At 37.1% G+C, this 27,083-nt stretch overlaps 1 protein-coding gene across 1 annotated transcript; it reads right to left on the bottom strand.

Annotated features, from left to right (window-relative positions):
• Positions 1-10,621: 10,621 nt before the first annotated feature.
• LOC144440683 (histamine N-methyltransferase-like) lies at positions 10,622-18,350 on the bottom strand (the record flags this gene model as incomplete). The annotated part of the gene is made up of 3 exons (XM_078130068.1): positions 10,622-10,980; positions 16,526-16,861; positions 18,332-18,350. Coding segments are annotated over 3 exons (714 nt in total), but the record flags the coding sequence as incomplete, so codon positions are not given.
• Between the last annotated feature and the right edge of the window lie 8,733 nt (positions 18,351-27,083).

Raw genomic sequence — 27,083 nt, forward strand, 5'->3', positions numbered from 1 at the left:
CACACACACGGTGATATTAAAAAGCACGCAACACAAAGGTTGGTTCACATCCCTCGCATCAGTACCGGTACCCATTCTACTGAGTTATAAATATAAATCACATTCTCAGCTACAACATTGAACTTGTATGATACAAAAATCTTCAGAATGTGCGGGCCATATTTTCACTACCGGCATTGGCAGTCACCATCACTGCCTTTAAAAAAAATTAATACAGATAAATGGAAGCAAAAACAATCCTTTTGACGGTAGTTTAGTAGTCAGTTATGAATTATGTAACGTTAAATAACGCTATTCAAATATTTCCCTCTATGCCTCCCATATACCGATAGTAAATCTTCAAACATCCATACAGACATGCGGACTTTGCTCCCTACTAGATACATCCATGTTTTACGTTACTTTCGTATTGCAAATTTAGCTGATGATGTCATGTCAAAGCCACGTGGTCTAAAAACCTGAATCTCCGTACATACATTTCGATATGAAATTATTTATCCGTGATGTTTAGAATTTTGGTCGGTCAATATAGTTTCAATGACCAAGTGTGACCCCCACTGATGTCTAAAGTACTAATATCAGTACCTGACCGGCCATGGCCATGGCCTTGTTTTTGTTTTTGATTTTCTTCAATATTCAAATCTACGTAATGTCTGGTTTGTTAGGCCATAAATTCCAAGCATATTTACCATGATATCACAAATATAGACCAGTTACAGAAAGTAATAAGTGTCAGCAAAATACTGTAATATCGACACTGTTTCACGGATTTTAGGGACGCTGGTGCTTGGATTATTTTACGGTTGACATTACCTAGCCAGTAATATAAGGAGTAGTACATGGGTATTTTATCCCTGGACTCTCTGTCTGTTTATATCGAAATGGAATAAGCTGAAACAGTTCTTCTTTGAGCAGGAAATATGTTGTGATTATGGATATTATATATATACATGTATATAATTGCCAACACATCGGCAACGAGAGTAATGACATTGACTATACGTAATATGTAAAGATGTAGTGTAAAATTGGAATACGGTCGTCAGGAACTAGATTAGGGTAGGGGGAGGCTCAGGAGAAAAATTGTTGTCACGGGAAAAAAACGAATTGGGACGTGCGTGAAAATTCGGATTGTCTGAAAGGGGCCCGGAGTCACGTACAAATATTTTGCTCATGAGTTGAACCAAATTTAACTCCAGGAGCAGACGTTTAACAAGCGTATTTTTAAAAGGGTGACTGGCAGAGAATGTGTGTCTCTTGAAGGGTAGACAATATACTCGCGATAGACTATGGGTTTCAGGCCACTGTGTCAGACGTGGTCTTGGAGGAGTCAGTACAATTCCTCCAAGAGTGGTAAGAGGCCAAGCCTGAAATAGACGGGTTTGCAAGTAGAAGTTTACATGCCTTGTCTGTGGTTTACATTGTGCACGCAAAACATCCCACAAAACCGGCCATAACTAAAGCGGCATATCAGTAAATATGAAAAACGTGATCTTGGTAATTTGGATACCAGTTCTGAAAATATTCTCCGGGAAAATAGGTTAAAATGAACATCAAGATAGCTGCCTATTTCCCATTGTTTATAAATCGTCAAGAGGTTAAGCTATCCACTCAGATGAACCACTCTTTGTCACTTTATAATCTGGCATTATACATGGGATAATTTCCAAAATGTACATGTTTTATCGTTTCATTTTGGACTTTATAGAAGTTGATGACTAAAATTACCTTACCCTCGATGAAAGTTATGAATGCGACTAGGTTTTACCATAGACAGGGTGGAGGGTCTATGGTTTTACCTACTAGAATTAGTTGCGACAAGATTGTAAATGCACATGGGCGAGTTTTGCCAGATTGCTTTATTTCAAGTGATTTGAAAATTGTGAATGGCGGACTTGGCCGTGGTCCATCGAATTGTCGAGTACTACCGTGGTGGCACTAGTCGTTCCTCACTGGAACGGCAAGTGCCACCTTATGGCGATATTTATTGTCTTTGAACCTTTCTCAACAAATAAATCACACATAACTCCCCAAACGCTTCCATTCTAGAAATCCGGTGCCGACCCTAAACCTTTTTAATAAAGAAGAAAAATCAGTAAAATCGAGAAAATTGTGAGTGAAGTCTTGCCAGAAATGGTCATCAACTTAAAAAAGACAATAAAAAAACGCGGTTCTTCCAATCTGGAATGCAGAGCAGATGTCTTTGAAATAGAATTATTTAGTTTGGTTTAAAATTTAGTTGAAGTGGGCACAAAACTTGATTTGGTTCTGACTGTTCTGAATTTAGGGACACGAAATCGTCTCCCTGATGGCAGGAGTTCAAAGTGTTGGGACATAATGTGGCCTTTGTCATTTACCATTTTCCCAGCTTTGTTTTGTACACGAGATGTAAACACTTCATTCAAATTAGTCTACTTTTCACTCAATACTTTACTAAACACATTTACAATTTTGTTCAAGACACTCTTGTAGCTAGTCCCTAGACTACCAAACCAGCACAAAAAAGAAAATGTTAAACCGACTCAAAACTCCGATAGAATGTCTGTAATACCTTGGCATTTACAAAATTTTAGGCCCCTCAATTGTTGTAGACAGTAAACTCTAGATTGACATTTCTTGTTAATGAAATCTGTGTTGGCCTTAACATTTGATTTATTATCCAAGACTGTTCCTATATATATATATATATATATATATATATATATATATATATGTATATATATATATATATATTTAGTCACCTGTTCAACTTTAACATTGTCAATAAAAAGGTCGGGCACTACTTTAGGGTTCTTCCTAAAGTCGACCTTTCGTCCAAGTAGTTTTCTTTACACCAAGTAACAAACCTATCAACTTCATCGAAATAAGTACGGTCAGAATTTGACAGGTCAACTAATGCAGAGTTATCAGAATATTTGATAAGTGGATTTGTATCGGTACCTGATGAGCAGTCATTTGTGTAAAGTGTAAATAGTTTGTGTGAGAGTATCGTGCTCTGTGAGGCACCCCTAAATGTTGAATGGAAGGCTGAACTTAATTTTTGGTAGCGAACAAACTGGGAAAGGTTGACAAGAAAATCCATTATCCAGAGGATGAGTTTGGGGTTAACGTTTAAATAACTAAGTTTATGAGCCATCATGTTTGGTTGACTTCTGTTAACGACTGATGAAAAATCAATAACCAATAGTCTTACAAATGAACTTGGTTTTTCAAGATGTGTATACGCATCGTGAAGTAATGTGAGAGTTGCATTATCAGTACCTCTATTACTTTAATATGTAAATTGGTATGGGTCAAGGTGTGAATGTTTTTGTGGGTTTTGACAAAGTAAAATACGCTCGAAGCATTGCACTGCGCTCATTGTATGTCACGGCGTACAAGTATAAACGACGTTCATACTTCCATGACCATAGTTTCTGCGACCTGTCATTTGTTTGACCATAGACACTCCACCTTTGTGGAGGGTCCATGGTTTGATGGGATGCGTTAATTCTGGCAAACTTGTTTGGCAAATCGATCTGACGCAATATAGCTTGTGACCGTGGCATGCATAGCTTGGGTCAAAATCTATAACACCATTAAAGTATAAATAATGTTTAAACTTCCACGATAACACATACCTTTGAGAAATTATACTGACAGTATAATTACTCCAAGCACAGACTATTCTCGTGTCAAACTCCGACACGAACTTGTTTTTCCTTGAAGAGTATATCTCGTGAGACCTATGGAAATTATCAAAATCTATATTGTAGTTGAAAAGAGCAAGAATGAAAAGAGGGGAAATTTAAGGGACATCATTTCTATATACACGTGTATTGTGCAAAGAACCCGATATCTTTGACCGCGTTGCCGTCAACCGAGCAATGGTAATATATATATATATATATATATATAAGAGGTAAGTCATAAACTGAAGGAAAAGTGCTCAATACTGAGAAGTAGAGCTGTATTTACACAAAGTACACAAGTTATGGTACGGAGGCCGTTACGATCTTCAGACGACTAAATAACGGAAATTCAAGTGATAGAATTCGATGCGCGTTGTTGAGTGACATGGTGGAATGATAGAATGTATTTGTTTTCGTGGACGATTTAGTGGACGATCTAGTGGAATTAATCTCTAAAAAAACCCAACATGAATCATGGTCTGAGTACTTCACAAATGTATTCAATGCTCAAGTCCAAAGTGATGAAAGTTTCTCGATTTCCATGATCTTATCAGATCCACCTTGATAGACATAAATTCAGGCATTAATGGTGAGATTAATATCCGACTGTAGTCTTTTGGACAAGGTAATTACTTTGATAGTCTAGTTCCTATACTGTATCATTACCATTTATACCTCCACTCAAAGTATAGTCAGAGTCGTTACTCTAGAAGTCTTGAAATGCATGAGATGCAATTTAAAATTCATTTACAGCCACCCACACAGTCATTAACATCATGTCTTTGTTAATAAATCACAAAACTCTAACCAATAACACAGTCCCTCATAAAGTTAGTGTTTATTGGGACAGTAATGTTCAAATGTGGTATATTTGTCAGCCCATGATGCTACTTATATACTGTTTACATCACCAAAACATTTAGGTTTCACTGATTGGGTGAACAACTTTTTGTGCTATTTGAGGGGCTTTTGGCTAGACGTGGTTTAGTTAGAAACCATATTGGCATCCATACTATTACTTTGAAGGAGATCATTGAAGAACAATAAAAATAAAACTCAAGGTGTGGATATGGGATCAGTGTGGCATTCTACATAGACATTCTCCAACAATTCTTGTAGACATGTTATGTAACCATTTTTTCTTCACGAAAGGCATGTTCCCACAGGAATCAATGGGGTAGGGGTTTCTAACATTGTCTTTTGAAAGTAAATTACATGTATGTCAAAACTAAAATTATTGTATTTACTAAGAGATGAAATTCTTAAGAAAATTGAAAAGTGGTTATTGGTGGTCATAAACTCGACGTTGTTCGCTTTTTATGAATATCTAGGCGTGATTATGTCAAGCAGTGGTCTATGGTATTTAGCGCTTGCAGCTCAAGCGAGTAAAGCAATGATTGCGGTCATGAGTCAACTTGCAAAACTTGGGGACCTCCTAGTCAAAACTAAATTTAAAAGTTTTTGACTGTAAACTATTACCGATATTAAATTATACAGTGGAGATTTTGGGTTTTAATAGGTCTACTGAAACTGAACGTGTTCAAAGTAAATTTCAGTGTTATATTTTGAGTCGTATATAAACATATATGTAGTCTTTGAGTATGGGAGCTACAAAAATGCTTGACAAGTGTTCATTACGGGAAGTAGGCTGAAATGTTTTGAGATTGCTGAACGAGAGCTGCAAAACTTTAACCTCAGACCACTTCTCCTCAGCCCTGGTTCAAGTTCTTAGGTCATAGTGGTGTAAACTACATCTCAGACCACAATGTAGTGACCTGAGACTACATGTACATGTAGGCCCTACCTACTGGTATATTATGTAACTGCACTTGACGCCAGTGTGATTTCTAACTAAACTGTGTTATTGAAAGAACCGATGTGACGTCATCTGTTTTCTTTGTACCTGACACAATCCTAGCTGCTGTATTTTGGGCATGTTCAAGAGGGACAATGTTTTTAGCTGGCAGCCCATACAGAAGGGCCATTCAGTAGTCAGGTATCGATGATATAAGTGCATGACCAAGGTTCTGACAAACTCCGTTTGTAAGATACTGGCGTATGCGACCATAGACAGTGGAGGGGCCCCCTCCACTGTCAATGATGCGACCTATTGTTCGGGGGTGAAAAAGAACTGATCTACATGTCAACGAGATGTGCTTCTTGAGGTTATAACGGTCATCAATTGTTACACAAATGGTACATGCTGAATCCACTAACTGCACAGAAGACGATCCCATGTTGATGTGGTTCATGAGACGAGGAAGCCTGTTGAACTGAGACGTGATAAGGAGGACCTCGGTTTTGCCATCATTAAACTAGCTTATTTTGGGTCATTTAATATCATGTGCAACAGTTTCCATAGACAGTGGAGGGGCCCCCTCCACTGTCAATGATGCGACCTATTGTTCGGGGGTGAAAAAGAACTGATCTACATGTCAACGAGATGTGCTTCTTGAGGTTATAACGGTCATCAATTGTTACACAAATGGTACATGCTGAATCCACTAACTGCACAGAAGACGATCCCATGTTGATGTGGTTCATGAGACGAGGAAGCCTGTTGAACTGAGACGTGATAAGGAGGACCTCGGTTTTGCCATCATTAAACTAGCTTATTTTGGGTCGTTTAATATCATGTGCAACAGTTTCCATCTTAGTTACTGTAGTTGACGTATGTGATTGGGGAAATATATTGGTAAATCTGGTTGTCGTCTGCATGTTGTTGCATATTGAGATTTTGATGTCGGATTAGCTTTCCAAGTGGTGATGTGTATAGACAGCATACGCGTGTAAGAGTGGACCAAGCACAGGGTTTTGTGACACTCCACACTGCAAATGTTTGGTTTCTGATATGCCTTGTACAGAAATGGACTGTTGTATATCTTTGAGGTATAAAGACTCTAGTCGAATGCCTGTAATACCGAGCTCGGAATAAACTTGAAATTATGCTGGAGTCAGAATTTACGGGGGGGGCATGAACAAAATTGAGGTTCAAAGGGAGGGGGGCATGACAATTGTGATGGTCTGAAAGGGCCCCCGAATATTCTGCTCATGATTTGAACCAAAATTAAACCTCAGGAGCAGTTGTTTACCAAGTAAATTTACATTTGTATAAGTGTATGCCTCTCTCTCTCTCTCTCTCTCTCTCTCTCTCTCTCTCTCTCTCTCTCTCTCTCTCTCTCTCTCTCTCTCTCTCTCTCTCTCTCTCTCTCTCTCTCTCTCTCGTCGCCGTATGTCTCCTTCTCTCTTGCTCTATCTCTCTGTGTGGAGACTTTGTTGAACATTCAAACCACAGGAGCAATCGTTTACCTTGTACTTTGCAAAATTGTTCACTTCATTTACCTACCACACATTTAATTATTAGGCAGCCAATGGCCAAACGAATGTGTGTGTCTGCCAAAATATCTATGTATTAGTTAAAGCGTAGGTAATACAGTTGTAAAATAATTTAATGAGAGTACAATTTGGGTATTGAAGACAATTTTCAAGTACTTTATGGCTTCCAATAATGTGTATGGTTTGAAATATTATGCCGCTAAATGGCCTCCTACATGTCCTTATTTTTCAAACAATTGCCTACTGTGGGAGGGGGACACACCCTCCCCACTAGTTATCGAAGGGGGGTGCCGTTTCTGTCAAGACATAGGATTCAAAAAGAAAACTCTGCTGGTTAAGTTTTTCCAAGTACAGGTTACAGCCCAATGAGCCCACATCCATTTGTAAAGAAATCTCTATGTCTGATATGTATGGACACTGAAGTTGATTTCCACTGTTAGCTTACAGTGTGTCATATAGTGTACCATACTGTACTTCTCTGACGTGTATGGGGAGGGGGTAATGTATAATTGCATATTAAAATATGTGCAGCCGGGGGGGGGGGGGTATGGACGTCGCCATCTTTCAAGCGCTAAATTACCTGTTAATCGAGATTTGTTTCAAAACATTAGCATGGTTGATAATATATGTGAAAGGGGTAAACTAAGAATGGTTTCTGGGATCGCCTAAGTCAACACGACATATATTGTGGATGGTCTGAGATATTCGATTACGATTCACATCGTCCGATTTCCAATCGTCCCAATATCCATATTAACATTCTTTATCGTTTCAAAATCACAAAAATGCATATGTCGTGGTGGGGTGAGTACCAACTCTAGTTTGGTCTCCGCTCTCTCTCTCTCTCTCTCTCTCTCTCTCTCTCTCTCTCTCTCTCTCTCTCTCTCTCTCTCTCTCTCTCTCTCTCTCTCTCTCTCTCTCTCTCTCTCTCTCTCTCTCTCTCTCTCTCGTCTCCGTATCGAAACTTATTCAGTCATAAAATCATCAGGTTTCTGACAATTTCCAATACCTGTTACAAGAAAGACTGCAGTACAAGAATATTTGGTTAGCTACATGTATTACATCTGATGCCTTATACGTGACACGCACGATAATTGTCCAGTTTGCATCAGAGGGTGTGCCTCGCCTTCTGTACATGTGCCGTACGTCTGGCTTGTCTGTCAGTGTCACATTTTGCTTCCCCTCTTCAGTTTTCTCAGATGTTTTAAGAATTTAAACATAGTCAGTGTCTGATCGACAAAAATTCTTTCCACTGAAGTTTAGAAAACATTTAGTGCAACTCTACGTAAACGTCATGTTGATGCATCATACATCATCATGAGACGTCACATTGACCTCACACTTCGCTTCGCGCTTCCTTCAACGTCCGGTCGTTATGAAACTAGTTCGAAGGCTTTCGCTAGCGATAGCGTGGCCAGTCTTGTTTTACTGCGTAATCGTCTAATGTTTTCCAAATAATTATGAATTAATTTATCTTTTTGTTTACACTTTGGGTATTTTACTTGCTATTAGAACTCCCGGGCAACTCATATTTAATTTTCCAACCTTAGAATTTGTTCAATGATCGTCAGGTTTGAGTACTTTCCTAAGCCGGTCCCACAACTGTTATACTTATAAGTTATAGCTGGGCGTTGTGACCGGTAACCGGCTATTATCTACATCACTGCCTACTAGGTACGTCAAAAACACACCGTTCGCACATGTGAGCCTGATTTTAGGCAAAATATCTGGCTATTAGAGTGCATACAGGCCCTTTTGTTCGCTTGTATTGTTTGCATTTGGTATTTGGCATTTCGCACGTTGTTTATTTGCACCATTCACAGTGTCTTATCATGCTTTGTGTAACTTGTAAGCCTAATCGACAACTGGGCCAACGGTTTTTACTAGACAAATTTGAAACAAATTTTGCGTCAGTTTGATGGTAAACCTGCTATATTGACTACCAAACTTAGTTAACCCCAGTTATTTTTACTCATGTTGCATCACCATATATTTAGAAAGAGTATATATGAAATATGAGAGCCATGTGAAACTTCTTCAGTGCAAAATGGGATGAAGATATGAGGGCAAAGTCAGTGCTCCTTATAGTCTCGCTGCCAGACTCGAGACTATCGTCCCTAATCTGTTTACCGAGCGGCGCAGCCGCGAGAATAGAGGGGGACTGGTCCCGCTCTTCTCGCGGCTGCGCCGCTCGGTAAACAGATTAGGGACGATAGTCTCGAGTCTGGCAGCGAGACTATGCTCCTTACAGCAGTTTGTTTTTCCCGCATATGCATACATTACCCATAATCCTTTTAAGTATTCTGCAGATATCTGCGCAATGTGCACTCATGACTCATGAAAATCTGGAATGCACTGATCGAAGCCAATTGTACAGTTATACTATAAAAACAGGAGTTATGAGTATAATTGAAATAAAACAAGAGAATAAGAGATGAGGGCCCTCAGAATCGTCACGTAGAGTGATATAACAGTTACATGGATGCCGGGCATGTACCCATAGGTACGGGCCCGGGGGGGGGGGGGTTCTGCATGCCGAACGTCATTAAGTATTTCCTTTACTTTGGTGCTCATGATCGTAATTTGGATGATGCCCAAGATATTTGAGGCGTGAATACCTGTTGTTCTTCTAAAGGCTTGTTTATTACTGTGAAGATCACACCCTAACACTTAATTGTTCTATAAACGACACATGGACAAGAATACTATTCCCATAGAGGTTAGTCTAGTTAATTCCTGATGGACCGTATTTCGTTCAGCGTTACGTTGTACATAACACGGTCAGTCAGAAACTATAGACGACATGGACGACATGGATGCCATATAATATTCCCAATAGTCACTCAATTTTACTTAGCTAGAAATAATGTCCACAGACTCAAATCTGTCAGCACGTCTCTACTGTGAGTTTGTTGACGCTATTGGCCGGTCAGGTTTGTTAAGAAGCTCCATACACTAGCAATATTTGTGGCCCAATTTTAAACTATTATTGGAAACGATTGTCATGTCATCTAAATCTGTATTACTATGCATCAAACGCGTAGAAATGTGAAACACGTTTAGTGGTGGCGGTATGTAGTGCATAATGAAAAGGCGTACTACGAACATTTATTTCAAAATGAGCCCTGTGATATTACAATCTACGTACGTCCTAACCATGTAGTTCATATCATAAGCCTGCTTATATACATACATATGTATCGAATGCACTAGCTACACGTATAGCGTTTATGTACGTATTGATTGCAAGCACGGTAGATTTGAATATTCATTTGTTTACTGCCCGGTTATGGGGGTGAACTCATGAATATATTCTGAACTAAATGCAAATGTATTCAAATCACTTCCGACTCGCAATCTGAACTATTTTTCAGATCGAGTATAATCCGATTAGACAGGCGCTAATGGGAAAGTACAGAAACGTCCACCTCATCAGCATAAAAGTACAGAATTGAACTCAATCTGAACTATAGTACGGAAAGTGTCGTAAACTGTACTATTTTTTCTACTAGTGTATATAATAAATCTCCTAACCCCTGACCTGTGTAAAGCAAATCCCCATGAACGCCCTCACCTATGACCAATCTTCAGTAGTTTCCAAATAGTCATGATTATTATAATGTTGTAATAATGAAATCGCAGTCGTCACTACGAAAAAACATATCATCACCTTCTCTCGTACAGCATTCCATCATGTATTCCAGCAAGAGGTTTACATTTTCTTGTGAGACATTTTTTCGAAAATCGTCTTTCTTAAAAATGATGTCTAGAATCTTATTCCCTTCTTCTGAATCCTCTTGAAAACACTCGGTAATTTTGACTTGAGCTTTTCTAGCGGGTTTTCTCTCCACTTGAATATCAGGGATCTCCTCCAAAGCCGAAAGGACAATTTCTTCAGCATGGGCCCACACGTAATCGTCACGGTCAATCGTGCACACCTCACAATATTTCAGGAAACATTTTGTCCAAGCACCTGAAGAAGAAGAAGAAAAAAAAAACTCTGATAACAACATTGTATGTACAAAATCCAAGTGACAAAGTGGAAAAGCTGGTACACAAAGTGTCCGCCAAAAGACTATCTGTTATATATGCATTTACGATCAAAGTGGGTCATTTTGAAAGTTTAGGTCATTAGTTTTATTTATACTGCTGGAGACAACATGATTATTATTGATGGAAGTTTCAAAATCTGAATGAACATTTAAAAGGAGAATTTACCCTAAATCAAAATCGTGCTGTGTTCAGCAGTAAAACTGCTCTCATCTAGCGAGTAAAACAGCAACCTAAACGTACGTGCAGATGATCAGAATTGATCATTACATTTATATGTTATATACAGTCTTCTGGTGTACAGTCCGTTTTATCTGTATCACACAATAGTGGATTCCTGATGAGCATTTTTACAAGTTACCGATGTCACGTACAATGTACACGGCATGATATACACTTATTTATTTATTTATTTGTTTATTTATTTGTTTATTTATTTAACCATGACAATAATCATGCAGTTCATAAAGGTGAGGAACACCTAATAGATAAACATGGACCCCAAAACAAATATAAATAAAATAAAAGACAACCGGCAAAAAGTACAGTTACAATACACAATATTATAGACGGAAACACATTAATGAACACTTTGTACCATGACGAACTGACACCCAGGTACTGGGACTTTCATGCATGATCAAACTTGTTTACTTCACGAGTAGCTCATGGTAATTGTCAACTGCTTGACAATTGACAATGAGTTCCAAATAGGATAAATTCTGTTAAAAGTACAAAATCAAAAATTCTCAGATTTCAAGAAGGAACCATCAATGATCGGATGTCACTGTGCCTAACAGAAATGTAATTATCCTCGTTATATTTATTCAGGTCAATTCCCTTCTTTAAGAATTTGGTAGCAGATCCAAGCTTATAGAAGACGTACGCGTCTACTTATAACAAATCCTAATAGAAAATATGTGTATATCGGAGATGACCTCATACCATGAAGAGGAAGCTTTAGTGTGTGAAATGAAGAAAGATTGACAAGCGAAGGTAGAATTGTTTGCAAGTTGGCTGAACATGATCGTGAGATAATGCATATCATTGAAAGTCCAGATGACAACAAATGAAGGGAGTAGATCTCTATCTGAAAGCATATAATAGGCCAGACCCCCAATTACTGTACACAATTATGCAGTTCAGCACGGTCATAGCTATGCTTGTAGTTCTTACTCAAGGTAAAACTCTTCCCCGTTTATTTGCGCTTTATCTGAATTGTTTTGAATACTCAATCAGTAGAGGGTTATGGCCATTTAGCAAAATACTTCAGTACCATTGTAAATGATGAATATGTTGAAGTTTATATGCTCTTCTGTATGCTGATGATACCATTGTTTTTGCGGAAACATAAGAGAAGTCACAAAATGCACTCAATGCAGTTCACACTTACTGTCAAAATTGTCACCTAACTGTTAACACAAGTAAAACCAAAGTGATAATTGTTTCTAAAATGTTTACCTTTGGTCATGACAAAATTGAAGTTTGTAGCGATTATGTATATTTGGGCATGACTTTTAATTCAATGGTAAATTCATAAAAGCTATTAACAAACAAGTAACCCAAGCTAGATTGAAGGCCAAAGCCCAAACACTTAATCTTCCCATGGACTGTCAGTCTTTTTGATGTGTTTGTTGTGCCCATTCTTTTGTATGGGAGTGAAATATGGGGTTGTCAAAGTTTCAAGTGAGACAGATATGGAAAACCTTCTAAAGGTAAATAGGAGAAGTGCAAACTATGGTGTACGGTGAACTCGCGATAGGCAGATCAAACTTAGAATGTACTGTAGATAAAAGAATGATCACTTTCTCGATACACCTTATTAATGCTAAGGAATGTAAGCTTTCAAGCACCATGTTTACATTGCTCAAGTCTAGTCTCTATGATCAAAACATTTCAACGATCAAAACATTTCAAAACATTGTCAAAACCAAAAGTATTATTGACAAATGTGGTTTCTGAAATAGTTGGTATGATTACAGAGGTGTGAACACAAAATGATTGAAACACAACCTTGAGATATAAACTTGAGGTCAATACAAACAATTTATGTAAAGATTACATTCTCGCATACCTAAGTTATTATTTCTACCACTACATATTGAAATATACTCTGGCTTCTTACGGTTGTCAAAGAATGTTCTTACGTATACGTAATACATATTCATTAACAATGACGACATGATAATCTGTCCAATCAAAGTCCGTCTCTTAAATAATGCGTTTCAGATATATTACAAGTGCCTCATGTTATCGCTAATTACTGCAACTGCCGCAAAGTTGTCGGCAACGCAGAAAAACTACAGGATACTCGCGCATACAAATTTCCCACGTGGAAGTCATAAAAGTTATAATTGGGGACTTTCACACGGCGAGTTTTGACGAGATTGCGAGCTAGCGTGAACAGCAAACGTTGTACAGATGCATACACTGAGTGAATGTGAACGAGCGATTCAAATGACCCGAGTAAAAGTTACTAGTCTCATTTAAATATACCCTATAGGATAACCAATATTTGACGGGGTTAAAGAGTATAAAGTAAGAACGGGGAAAGATTTGTTGAACATTTACATTAAGGGCTGATAAACGGGTACTGTGGCAGTACAGGTGATGAATGCAGTCGTCCCGGCGATAATGCGCCCGAAGACACTATGCTAATCAGCTCTTGCCAAGGCATTAGCAGTATATCACGTGGTATGCAAGGGGCAATCTGATTGGTTGTAGTGTTTACGTACAAAACGAATAAATTAGCTATGCCATAAATAACGATATATTAGATGAATGCAGCCACAGCCTGTGGGAGGCTCGTTAAGAACGTTGCCGTAAAACGGGCCGTGGTTTGCGACGATGAAAGAGTATGGCAGTTTCAAAAATGATCACTTGAAAATTATCTCTGTGATAAACCCAACCAATAGAATCAATTTAACTTCATGCAAATTTCGATATTGAAACCATAAACTTTCAAAACGAGAACTATGATAACTTATGCAGTATTTGCAACCTTAGCAATTTAGGTGATGAATTCCATATTTGTCCTTCTTACAAAGAATATGGGCAAAAGCTTATTAGGAGTTATTAACACAGAAAGCCAAACAAACACATATCTTCCTTGAACCTAACTTCAACTTTTGTTATGTATGTTTATTTGCACTCTTCACCTGTCGTTGTCATTTTTCTTCTCGTTTGTTGAACATTACCTTGTGTAACCTTACTACGTAGCCTTCTGACAGATCGCGACTGCATAGCGTGTACAAACGGAACCCGTTATACACACAGACATGTCGTATGTAGGAAGGGAAGCAGTGCATTTACTTGCATGAAATAAGTTTCAAGCAGATACAATTTATAAAGAAAAGAAGATAACTGACACAAAACAACTGCTTCTAATGTAGGTTGACGGTAAGCTTTTTGTTTATATCTGCCATGTTCTCAGAATGTGGATTGTTTATTTAAAAAAGTTTAGTACGGCCGCCATGTGTTTGACAAGTCCACGTACGTAGGTGCATGTGGATGATAGAAATTCTCAATTGAAAAGAATGTTTTGCTCGAAATTGGAGCAGAATGAATTACAAATGTGTTTTGATGAGTGAATGGCCACAAAAGTTGTACAATCAAACACTGTTCGCAAAAAAAATTGGAAGTTTGATGATATTTTGTACACTATATTATTAGGATGTATTCGTCACTGAAACCAAATCCTTGTAATGAAGGTATGAGGATTGTATATTCACATTTTGGCTTACTTATTCAGTGATTCAATGTTTCAGTGCTTCAATGTCTAAAATAAGGACCTCAATTGCAACAGTACATCTCTGTTTAGAAATGAACAAATATTCTGTGATAGACAGACAATCATATCCATAGCAATCACACGTATTTGTTTGAAACCTGCTGTCCTGAAACCAAGTACTGGAACCATGTTCTGCAGAAAATGTAATACCTGGATTTTCTTTCACGAAATGATTATGAACCAAAGTCAAGGAGCCGTCGCACTTATTCAACACCTTTCAAATTGAACGGATTACAACAGCAGTGTTTGCTACTGAACATTCTGTAAGAACTACACATGCAGGAACATAATGAAATATCATCTTGTAGAATTTAGGAAGGTACGTGATTTTGTTACCATGGCAACTGATTTTCATAGAATGGTAACTTTTTTTTTGAACTCAGTATAACAAACTACCCCACACTGGGTGATCACTATGCAAATAAACCTCATGATATAAATTCATAACATTATTTTGCCAGCAGAAAATATTTTATCAAAACATTTTTTAAACCTCACGGCTTCGATGGAAACAGCTGTCCTATTTTAAATAATTTGCGTTACGTTGGATAGCAACGACCCATACATGTCAAAAACAAGGACATTTTTTAGATAATTTGTGTCCGTGTTTTATATCAAAATATGGAATAATAATCCACACATTATGGCGATTTTGGTGACCATGGCAACGGATGTTCATAAAAATGACACCCCCTCCCCCCTTTGAACTCATCATAACAAACTACCATACTTCGGTTGCTTAATATTCAAATAATCTTGATTATTATTAAAATCATTATTATTATACTACTATATCATTTAATTATTACAAAGACTATTATGCAATAAACAAGTGCATTTGGTTTTCAGATATACATTTGCTGCATAACAGCCGCCACGGTAATAGACGTCTGCTAGTGTAAATAAGGTAAAGGCGTTTTTATCACAACATTTACTCGGGCACATGTTCTTTATATAGTCATAGCAAATCCCCCAAAAGACTTCCGTGTAACAGGATTATTGCCAAATATTGAAAATAGTGCCCCATTCTATGAAAATCACTAGCCCATAGCACGTGACACGATCTAAGCCAAACACTGAAGCCTTTATGAAAAAGGTATGATATAAAACGTTATAATGCATGGCGAAACTGTGTTATTGAACTTAGTATCTTATACACTTTAATAGTATTGACTATTTGTTCGGATTGTGTGTCTCATATGAATATAAACTGATATGATGACAAGTAAAACAACGTGAAAGCCTCTCTGAGTTTGTTCATCAGAGAAATGTGCCCAATATCTGAAATCGTTAATTTGGGTGGCTAGTACTGTAACCTAGAATCCAGTTATGTGGGAATTTTGCTCTCTCATTTTTTAAACTTCCACACCTAGCATTTGGCTATAACATGCATATTCAAACCTGAAATTAGATTATGATTTTATGAAATTATGATTTCGTACAGTAATGCTGAATATGGCAAGCATATGCAGATCTTACAGATCTCTCAGTTGGTTCTAATCACATGGTGAAGCTATCGACGTCATCTCACACCATGAACAATTAAAAACTTCAAGTTTTCTGGCCACTGTTTCATTATTAATAGATCATTAGCAAAATGCCATGGGAGGTATGAGAAAACCGACAGTAAAATCCCCGCACACCTAGATTCTAGACTTATATTAATTTGCATATTTACCTTCACCAAATCGTAAAAGGATCAATCCATCCTTTTGCATCCAATCACACAAAGTTCGAATAATTGCACCTGGATCTTTAAAGTAATATAAACTGTGAAGCGCGTAGATTACATCATACTTTATACATTGGTCTGCTTTCTCTCTCTCCCTGTCAGCGATGAACTCTTCCATAGTCTGACAATGTGGAATGAATGTGACTCCTTTCCATTCCTTGCTGTTTAAATCAATTAGAGCTTTAAAATCATCCAGATATCCGTCAGCAGGTTCCACTAGATCATAAACTATCTTTGAGTATCGACGAACAAGGGCATTGATGATAGGAACATCATTGGTCCCTGTGCAAAGAAGAAGAAAAAATTAAACTTTAGAGTACTAAGAAGTTTCCTAGATATACATTTCCTTTTAATATCCTGCATACAGCTTAGGTAATCCGGCAAGTGGCGGTAACACGTGACTAGGAGAATTTCACAACTTAAAATTAAGCGTACACAGACTTTGACTCTTTAATACTGAAAATGAATAATGTGGAATTTGAAAGTTCTTCAGACAGGGAAGACCTTGCAGAGTTCGTTAGATTATTGGATGATTTAACTGAACTTCCTGTGACTATTCAAACATATATATCTGGTGAATTAAGTAAGTGCAAACCATTGCGGGGTTCTTACGCTGTATCAATTTTTGGCGGGATTGTACGCAAATCTGCATCATCGAGCTAGTTGAATGTCTTTGATTTCTATGCCTATTCCTCTTTCTACGTTTAATAATCCATGAACCTTAGCATAGTTGACCTCCACAGACGAGTTGCTAGAGACAATGGCAATAGCTAAAGTTATGTAAAAGCCTAAAATTGTAATCCCTTATCAGTCTCTAAGAACGAGTAAGATAAGAACACGTTAGTTCTTAACCTACGAAAGGTCAACTTGTTGTACAAAAAAAGTTTATGTGCGAAGACCTGAGGGTCGCAAAGGAACTAATAAACCTAGGGATTTTCTCGGTAAGTTTGACTTGAAATCAGAGTACCATCATGTGGAGATTTTCTCAGACCGTTGTAAATTTCTTGGTTTTTCATGTTCATTTCCCGAAGGTAGGGATTAGTTTTATTTTTGCGTACTTCTGTGTGGGTTATTATATGGTCCAGATTTACCAAATTGCCACTCCGTTATTGCAAAGTGCAGCAGTGAAAGTTATTAGGCAACAGTTATATTTAGTGCGACACTTTAGGTGCAGGACACTGTTGCAGCAACATCTCAAATTTCCAAAGAAGTAGTATAAAGTCAGATCTGAAAGTAAAGCACTCCGAGTACATTTTAATATGCAGATCAAACTATACCAAAACAACATATACACTCAGCTTGTGCCCTTTTAAAGTGGCCATATGGATGAGAATTTGGTATTTATTTTAAATATTTATTTGATAAAACAGCTTCACCATGTTTTTCTACTTGAAAAAATAATGCAAAAGAACATATACCAAGTCTATGTTCATAACTCAATACATTGCAAAAAGATGCACAAAGTGTAAGAAGTTTATTATTGTACGTAAAATAACAATCATTTTACACATTGTTTAATGTTTTGGCGTTTATTGAGATGTGAACATGGACTTGGCATATGTTATTTCACATTATTTTTTCAAGTAGAAAAACATAGTGAGGCTGTTTTATCAAATAAAAATCCAAAATAAATACCAAATTCTCATCCATGTGGCCACTTTAAGTATTGAGCGCCCTTATTAGTTTCTGCATGGATGTATCAGAAAGAACCTATACACGGTCATTTGCAACGGGTTGTAATAATATACTTACCATCTCCACATCCAATGGACAGAACATGTAGTTATTTCTGTGTGTCAACAGACAGACTACCAAACACCTCATTCATAGCGTCCTTACTTGTTTCTTTAGCTTCCCCCAGACCATTTTCCAAAACAACGTTAAATTTTGAGCGAAACGTCTGGTTACATAATGCTGAGTTTTCTCCCTGGTTGATTGCATCTGCCATCCTTGAAGCCTCTCTAATTGTAACTGAAGTATTAATGTTCAAGATAACAATACACTCTGCGAAAAAAATGTTAAATTACCAATAATTAGATTTTATACATATTGAATTAGAGGTTGGTTGTATTCATATAAATCACACAGCAAAAAATGGAAATCGTGACCGTATAGGGGGGAAAGTGGGGTTAGGGGAGAGATTTGGGGTGCAGACCAAAACAAAAATGTAATTTGATTGGCTTCATTTACTATGTTATGTGTACAGCTGCTCAACTGCATGTTTTACTCGGTCAGAAATAACGAGCATATTCTAATCGGTTCTAAACTTTTCTCGCCGTGTCCTGACGGAATGCTCCATTAGCTATATAGGAACAGATTTTCAGTGGGACACTACAAACCGTTCATACAACACCCCTCCCAACTTCATTGAAAAGGGGCTGCGCCCCGAAGTTAGAAAGTAGGGGTGATATAGCCCAAGAGTGCCAACCGGGGAGTGCTACTTAGGGAGCGAAGAACTACACAATCACGATGACTGAAGCAACTTCCTATTACCTTGTAAAAGGTACAAGTGACTGTATTAAACTAGCTATATTGAGACAACTATTGAATTATTTACCTCACCTTTCATGAGGTATTATTAACTATAAACTAACTAGCCATTTAGTCAGTAGCACAACGGCTAGCTACCTTGATGTCTTTACCGCCCGTGCCCGCCCTTGGAATATTCATGAGATTATCACTACTGTGTTGTCGGGGGCGAAGTCATTTAGTTGAACACAAGGTGTCCATGGGGATAACAAAATTGTCACTGACGGGCAAACGTCTGGCATTGCGGGCTAAACTGTGTTTACCTTTGGATAGCATCTCCTCCAAATCTTTACAAGTCATGATTAGTAAAAATCACGAAACAAAGTGGCACTATATGAATGTCGAAATATCCCCTTGCCCAGTGCGCAAATCTCTTACCGCAATGTAGCAAGGCCACATTCAAAACCCTTTATCTTCAGCTAGAAAATTACGTTGTTCAAAATCGTGTGAAACGTAAACGCTACTGGTCCTACTAATTGCGAGTCCTAGTAATTACTACCCAGGAGTTTACGGATGATACGATCAAATATATCATTTTTATATCCGTCCTATGTTTGACAGAAATGTCACTTTTAAATTCACATCGATGATTTCTACTGCATACATCGTAAACTAAACTAAATAACGCAATCGTGGATATCACATTTCATGGAGAGTTCACGACCTGAGCAGCATGTGTTACTGCGTCTAATTCAAAATAACTTTTTTCCAAATTCATAAATGTGTGTGAATACTCTGATCACTAGTGTTGCTTGACCAAAGTTCAATATATTTATTGTTATTGTTCATGTACATGGTGCATGCCTTTCTCGAAGTACGGATGTTGACATGGACAGATTAATAAACAGTATCATGAACGACACAAAAAAAACCCGACTAGATTTTGTATAAGATGAAACACCTTGTCCAATCACTGTTATACCCCTCTGCAAACCAAATTACTTTCATTTGTTTCAAACAGAACGGCATACCTATGGTCATATTACCGCATTTGCCTAGTTTAAGTTGAAATTAAAATATCTTTTATCTAAATCCATCCAGGATTTAATGGTTTCTATTGTCTTTAACCCAACACTTTAACAAAACCAACTTCACAAGTTTAGATACAAAGGGCAGCGTTCCAAATTGATACAATAAAACGTGAATAACAAAAGGCAAGTGATCAAACAATGGAGAAAACTATTATTAGTGGGAGAATAATTTGCTAGTACATGTAAAGTATTTTTATGTATTTCTTAAGAATAACATTAACAGTAATGAGTAGCGTCGATAGGCGGATATGATAATCTGAATATCACGCCATTATATTGTATTTTAGTTTATGTCGGGTCAAACCATCGTCAAACAGTTCAATGAATATACATCCGATATCGTTGCATGGTAGGTAACCAAATTCTTTGATCCGTTCCTTGAACATCGAACATTCATTTTCCCCTTAGAAATGTCAAATGAACGTGAAATGTTGTGTATGATCGGGTCGTTACACAGTGTGTATTGTATGTACAGTAAGTGTTAAGATATTGTTATTCAAGGTATGCTGAAATAGAAAAGTCATACAAATCATTATAAACTATTTCGACATGTATTTTTGCACATCATTTGCGACTTGATGGGTAGATGTGCCAAAATACACAAGCGGCATCGATTATTCAACCACTAGTAGAAATGCGTTCATGTGTTTTCTGAATACGAAATTCATTTATTGACTCGCTAATATATATGAATATATATCATAGATGTGCTCGAACTATGTGTATAAAACTTCATGCCGTTGTCTGATGTTGATTTTAAATTAGATTTGCCGGATGACAACCGATGTTCTACGTTTTGTTGTTCTTCCTTATCATAAAATATTTCAGAATAAGTAATTACACTGATCCAGCTAGAATAAATAGTATTTTTCAGATAAACTTATCTGTATAAATAATAATATGTGATACCGATTTTACGAAATAAATCGCGTAATTACGAAGAGTTCGACACTCTGTTAACCCCCCAATATCTGTTAACCCCCCAATATTCATATGTCTCGTCAGGCTATACCAGACCTGTGATTGCGATTAAGTTTACGTGTGTCAATACACCGTCTACAATGTAGAATATTTAATTCCTGAACGTCTTTTATGAATACTTATTTTTGTGTCGAAACTAAACACTAACTGGCAGTGGTCTACCCATAGACCCTCCTATGGTCCACTGTACACTTGGTGATCGGCACCACTAGTGCACTCCGCTGTAGGTCAAGTAGGTCAAGGACATGTTACTACATTTCGTGCTTCGTGTATTGTTATCATCTTGCCATGTTGTAATAACACCATATAGCACTCTTTTAATCCTTAAATTTCAAAAATTTCCAAGGGCGAAAGGCGGGAACCCCTCCCGTACCCACCCCTACACTGCTCTCTTGTATCCCTTGTATTTTGATTCAAATTTTACTTGGTACGTATTATCACTACCTCGACCAGGGGCATGAGGCAACAATATTAATTCTGGTGAAACCCGAAAATAATAATGATGTGATACAGGTAATAAAGGCCCAAGTTAGCTATGAGTCACATTTACATACTTACTTCTTTATTTATAGTATATTTTAATGAACTCATTATACATGTCTACACATATTTGTTTATTTTGGGTATAAAGAATGGAATGATTAAATCTATTATATGAATGTACTTGTACACTTTCTGGTCTTTATAAAAGATGAAAAATGTTTAATAATCGCAGAAAAAGTTTATATAGATATGGAAGACTCCAAAAAAGAGTAAAGAAAAAGAAAGTATACGGACGCTTAGTGGACGCTTTGTGCGCTCGCGACAGCTGACGCGCTGCGCTGCTTGGCATGCTCGAGCTCAAACGCATTCCTTGCTTAAACCATGGAAGTATAACATGCTTAAACCAAGGGCTTGAGGCAACAATTCTGGTGTCTATAACAATATTGAATAACGCCGTGAATATTGACAACATCAACAAGTTCCGTCAAGTTCTTGTTTATCATTATATCCAGTATCTTGAATCGCTAATTAATATATAATTATAATACGCAGAGAAATACATAACTCGATCGAATCGCGCTGAATACAAATAGAATACATACGGGACACTGCTGTGAAGTGTACCGATTGAATAGCGTCCCCAACGGTCGTAGAATTTACTTCCCTGTCTTGTCGCGCGATCGCGAGATCGAATGATTCGAATCTTGAAATTTGAAATTCAACCTCCACGAGCTCAGCATTTGCTCAATTTTCTCAATTTGCTCATTTGCTAAAAAAGAAGGGGTAGGACACTTTGGTGTTCTTTTACCAAGGGCACGAGGCAACAATTCTGGTGTCAATAACAATATTGAATAACGTGAATATAGACAGCATCAACAAGTTTCGTCAAGTTCTTGTTTATCATTATTTCAGTATCTTGAATCGCTAATTAATATCTAATTATAATACACAGAGAAACACATATATTTAACTCGATCGAATCGCACTGGAATATAAATAGAATGAAAATACGAGACGCTGCTGCGGAGTGTACCGATTGAATAGCGCCCCCAACGGTCGTAGAATTTACTTCTCTGTCATACTTACTTCTTTATTTATAGTATATTTTAATAAACTCATTATACATGTCTACACATATTTGTTATTTTGGGTATAAGACCAGTAATGGAATGATTAAAAATATTTTATGTATGTATTTGTACACTTTCTGGTCTTTTTAAAAAAATGAAACATTTTACTTACTTAGTGGAATACCCCATTCTTGGAATTGAAGATTTCGGGGGTATTCCACTAAGTAAATCTTCCAAGCCCTCCCCAGGATATCAAATGGTCCACCCCTTACGAGCTTTAAAACGAAAATTTAAAAGTTCGGTGTAAATCGTTATTAATTTTGACCCAAGCTTTAAGGTTATCTTTTGTTTCGTCCAATAGCATATAACAATATCATCTCTGAAAAGGTCCAAGAATATAATATTCTTATTGTGTAGTTCGAGTATTCTTTGCTCAAATTCATCGAATGTAATGCCAGCTAGACCATGATACCGCTGAACCCATACTACAACCATAGTTATATACTTCTAGAAATCTCCATTGAATTTAAATGTATTTTTGTAGGACGAGTGTTAATATCTTTACCACATATCTTGGTGGAGGCTTTTTGATCCTGTGTTGGTGTACATTTGCTACCTTCCGTTACCTACCGCTACCTTCGCTACCCCAATTTCATTGCTTCTGCTGGAGAAAAAATCGCTACCCTCCGTTACCTACCGCTACCTTCGCTACCACATTTCAGAGCTTCTACTGGAAAAAAAATTCGCTACCCTCCGTTACCTACCGCTAGCCTCGCTACCTTCGCTACCACATCTCAGTGCTTTTGCTGGAAAAAAAAATATTCCGCTTCCCTCCGCTACCTTCGCTACCACATTGCAATGCTTTTCCTGGGAAAAAAATGTTGATACCCTCCGTTACATACCGCTACCTTCGACTCAGTGCTTTTGCTGGAAAAAAATATTCCGCTACCTTCCGCTACCTTCGATTCGCTACCACATTTCAATACTTTTGCTGGAAAAAATATTTCGCTACCCTCCGTTACCTACCACTATACTCGCTACCACATTTCAGTGCTTTTCAGTGCTGGAAAAAATATTCTGCTACCCTTCGTTACCCTCCGCTACCACATTTCAGTACTTTTGCTGGAAACAATAATTCGCTACTTTTACCTTACGCTACACCCACCGTGCGATTCGACAAGATTTTGAGAGAAAATATTGCTTTAACAGGTCACTTCATTAATAATGCAATTTGCAAACGTCACGTACTAACTGCTCAAGGTGCCATATGAATAACAATTATTCAAGTACACAAAACATATTATATTTAAAGGATACCCCATTTTCATGTGCACAAGTAGTTCCTACGACATCTATGGAGCATTTTAATATCCCAGGCCATGTTTTGGTAATTTGACAATCATTTTACTTTCAAATTGCTACCTTCGCTACCATCCGCTACGTAGCGAAGGCAAAAAATAAAAACAATTCAACCCCAGATTGAGCACTATATATTCTCTGTAGTGGGCTTCTCCTCGAACGTAATCAGATTGTGTTTTACTGAAGACAGTTTGTAGTGTACGCAACGCAACGCAATGCAATGAAAATTTCACGATGAGGACGTTTTTTTTTTTAGAAATTATATCTTAAATGTCCTGTTTTCTGGATTCATATAACACAACTGTGGCCTGGTGGCAAATATTTCTATGAATCGTACAATACTTCAAGCGTTCGCTGAGATAAACATGCACACTAGGCGAGGCGATCAGGCTAAAAATGTAAACATGTACCAAGAAGCTAATAGTGCAGGGGCATATGGGTTTTCGTGTGAAATGCATGTTAATTTTATGAAACATATATGGTTACGTTCATTATAGGACCACATATAAAAAAATACAAGTTGGCAATTGTTATCTTCAAAATTAGTCTATGGGGCTAAAAATAAAATTTGGGCCAAAGTCCCTATTCTTAACCATTGGTTAGGCATTGAAAACCCATAAATCCATGATTATAGTCAACTTCCATTGATATGGCCTTAGCAACAGCCAACAATGCCAGTATGTTTTGCAAAGATAACAACAGTTTTGGTTAGTCAGGCAAAAAAATATCAAAACATGTATGCAAATATGCCTATCAACTATCAACAAGACCATGTCCATAGCACCAGTCAGAACATAATGTATATTGTAAAGATAACAACAGTAATTGGTAGATACATGTATATGTAAGGGCAGCCTAAATCTCTTAAATTTGGCGAAAATTTTTTAAATCAACGCCCTCTATGATAGGGTTAGGAAAACCATGAGTGCGTATCTGAATGAAAATTATTGTTTATCGCTGAAATTTGGGCAAAGTCAATAAAACAAACAGTTCAAATGTTCCTGCTGACTTTACTTGCCATTTCTAAGTCATTCAGAATATTAAAATATGATTATGAATTGAAAGTATCACCAACAATTACTCATAAACTTATTTTTTTTTAAATTATTTTTAAGTTTTAGCAGACTCGGACCAATCATTTTAAAGTTTTTACAATGACAAACATAGAATTAAGGGCCATGTGTGGATAAACATAAACATACAGAAATGGACAATGTTACATATGCCTGGCCCATAGCAACTTCCAAATGAGGATATATATATATATATATATATATATATATATATATATATATATATATATATATATATATATATATATATATATATATATATATATATATATATATACAGACTCTAAGTTACACAAAATATTCAACAGAAACAATGTCAAAGTCAGTTATAGCTGCATGCCAAACATGGCTACCATAATCAAAGCGCATAACGCCACCATCTCCAACAGCGAAACTAAACCCACTCAAAAACCCTGTAATTGCAGACAGAAAGACACCTGCCCTCTGAACGGCGAATGCCAAACGGAAAACATCGTATACCAAGCCACCGTCCACGGAAAACAAACAAAAGTATATATCGGTCTAACAGAGAACAACTTCAAACAGAGATACGCCAACCACAAACAGTCATTCAAACATGAAAAACACGAAAACAGCACAGAACTATCAAAACACATTTGGAAACTGAAAAGAAACAATGAGCCTTTTTCCGTATATATATATATATATATATATATATATATATATATATATATATATATATATATATATATATATATATATATATACGAGTGTCTGATGATCGCACCATGCGTGAAACTCCGAGTTACAACCAAGAAAGAGTTCCAGTACTACCAAAACTATATATATATATATATATATATATATATATATATATATATATATATATATATATATATATATATATATATATATATATATATATATATATATATATATGTCACGGTTGCCGCCTCACACTCCAAATATCATACCAGTTGATACAGTTGTAAACTCAAATAAACTTTATTACACACACATAACGGAAAGGACAGGAGCTGAAGTACAACGTGAAATGATACAGGTAGGTTGTTGCCTTGCTGGCTACACAAAAAATGAATGTACCAAAAGGAAAAAGAGAATATAACTAACCTGAAGTACAAAGTGAAATGATACAGGTAGGTTGTTGCCTTGCTGGCTACACAAAAATGAATGTACCGGTAACCTGTGCGTTGGGCTTTTTATACTTGACACGGTACACCTGTCTAAAACTATTTGACTATCTAATGAAATTCATGAAGGTAAAGAAATTTACATAAGTACAAGGACAGAACGCTACATAACTAAAACAAAACCTAACACTGAATAACAAAACTACTACAGAAAACGCGTGGGCGTTCGCTGTGAAAAACACGAACACTAGGGGGGGGGGACGCATTCCAATGTAGCTAACATTTACATAAGACGAAATGCATAGAGGTACATCTAAACAAGAATTGATATTATTGTTAGATAGATGAGAATTTTTTTTACAGATTACATGTAGGTCGTGTTTTGACAACATAATCGTGAAAACTTCAAAATTAACTTCACAAGTATCGCACGGGTCAGGGCGGACTAAGCTTTGCACTTCCATACTTACTGTACACTAGGTAGATAGCTACGTGCGATCTTGAGTTTGGTAGAAATGTCATTGATGTTCCCGTTATTTTCCTTCCGTGTTCTAATTCTTTTAAAGTATCTGTTATGGCTGTTTTATGATTGATTAAACTTGTATTTCCAAACCCAATGTCCCATCTCAGAAAACAGTCAATAAAATCACAAACATGTGCTTCTCCGAGTTATCCCGATGTGTACGAGTACCACCCCAGCTATTTCAAAACAAACGCATAAATGCATACGTCGTGATGGGGTGAGTACGGACTCTTGTTTGGTCTCCGCTCTGTCTCCGTGCGTATGTTTGACTACGATGTCAGTCGATGTCATTTACATGACGAGGATTATTGCTGGATAGTGCCAAAACATATGGAAACGATTT

Source organism: Glandiceps talaboti, chromosome 10, assembly GCF_964340395.1.
Source record: "Glandiceps talaboti chromosome 10, keGlaTala1.1, whole genome shotgun sequence".
Taxonomy (NCBI): domain Eukaryota; kingdom Metazoa; phylum Hemichordata; class Enteropneusta; family Spengelidae; genus Glandiceps; species Glandiceps talaboti.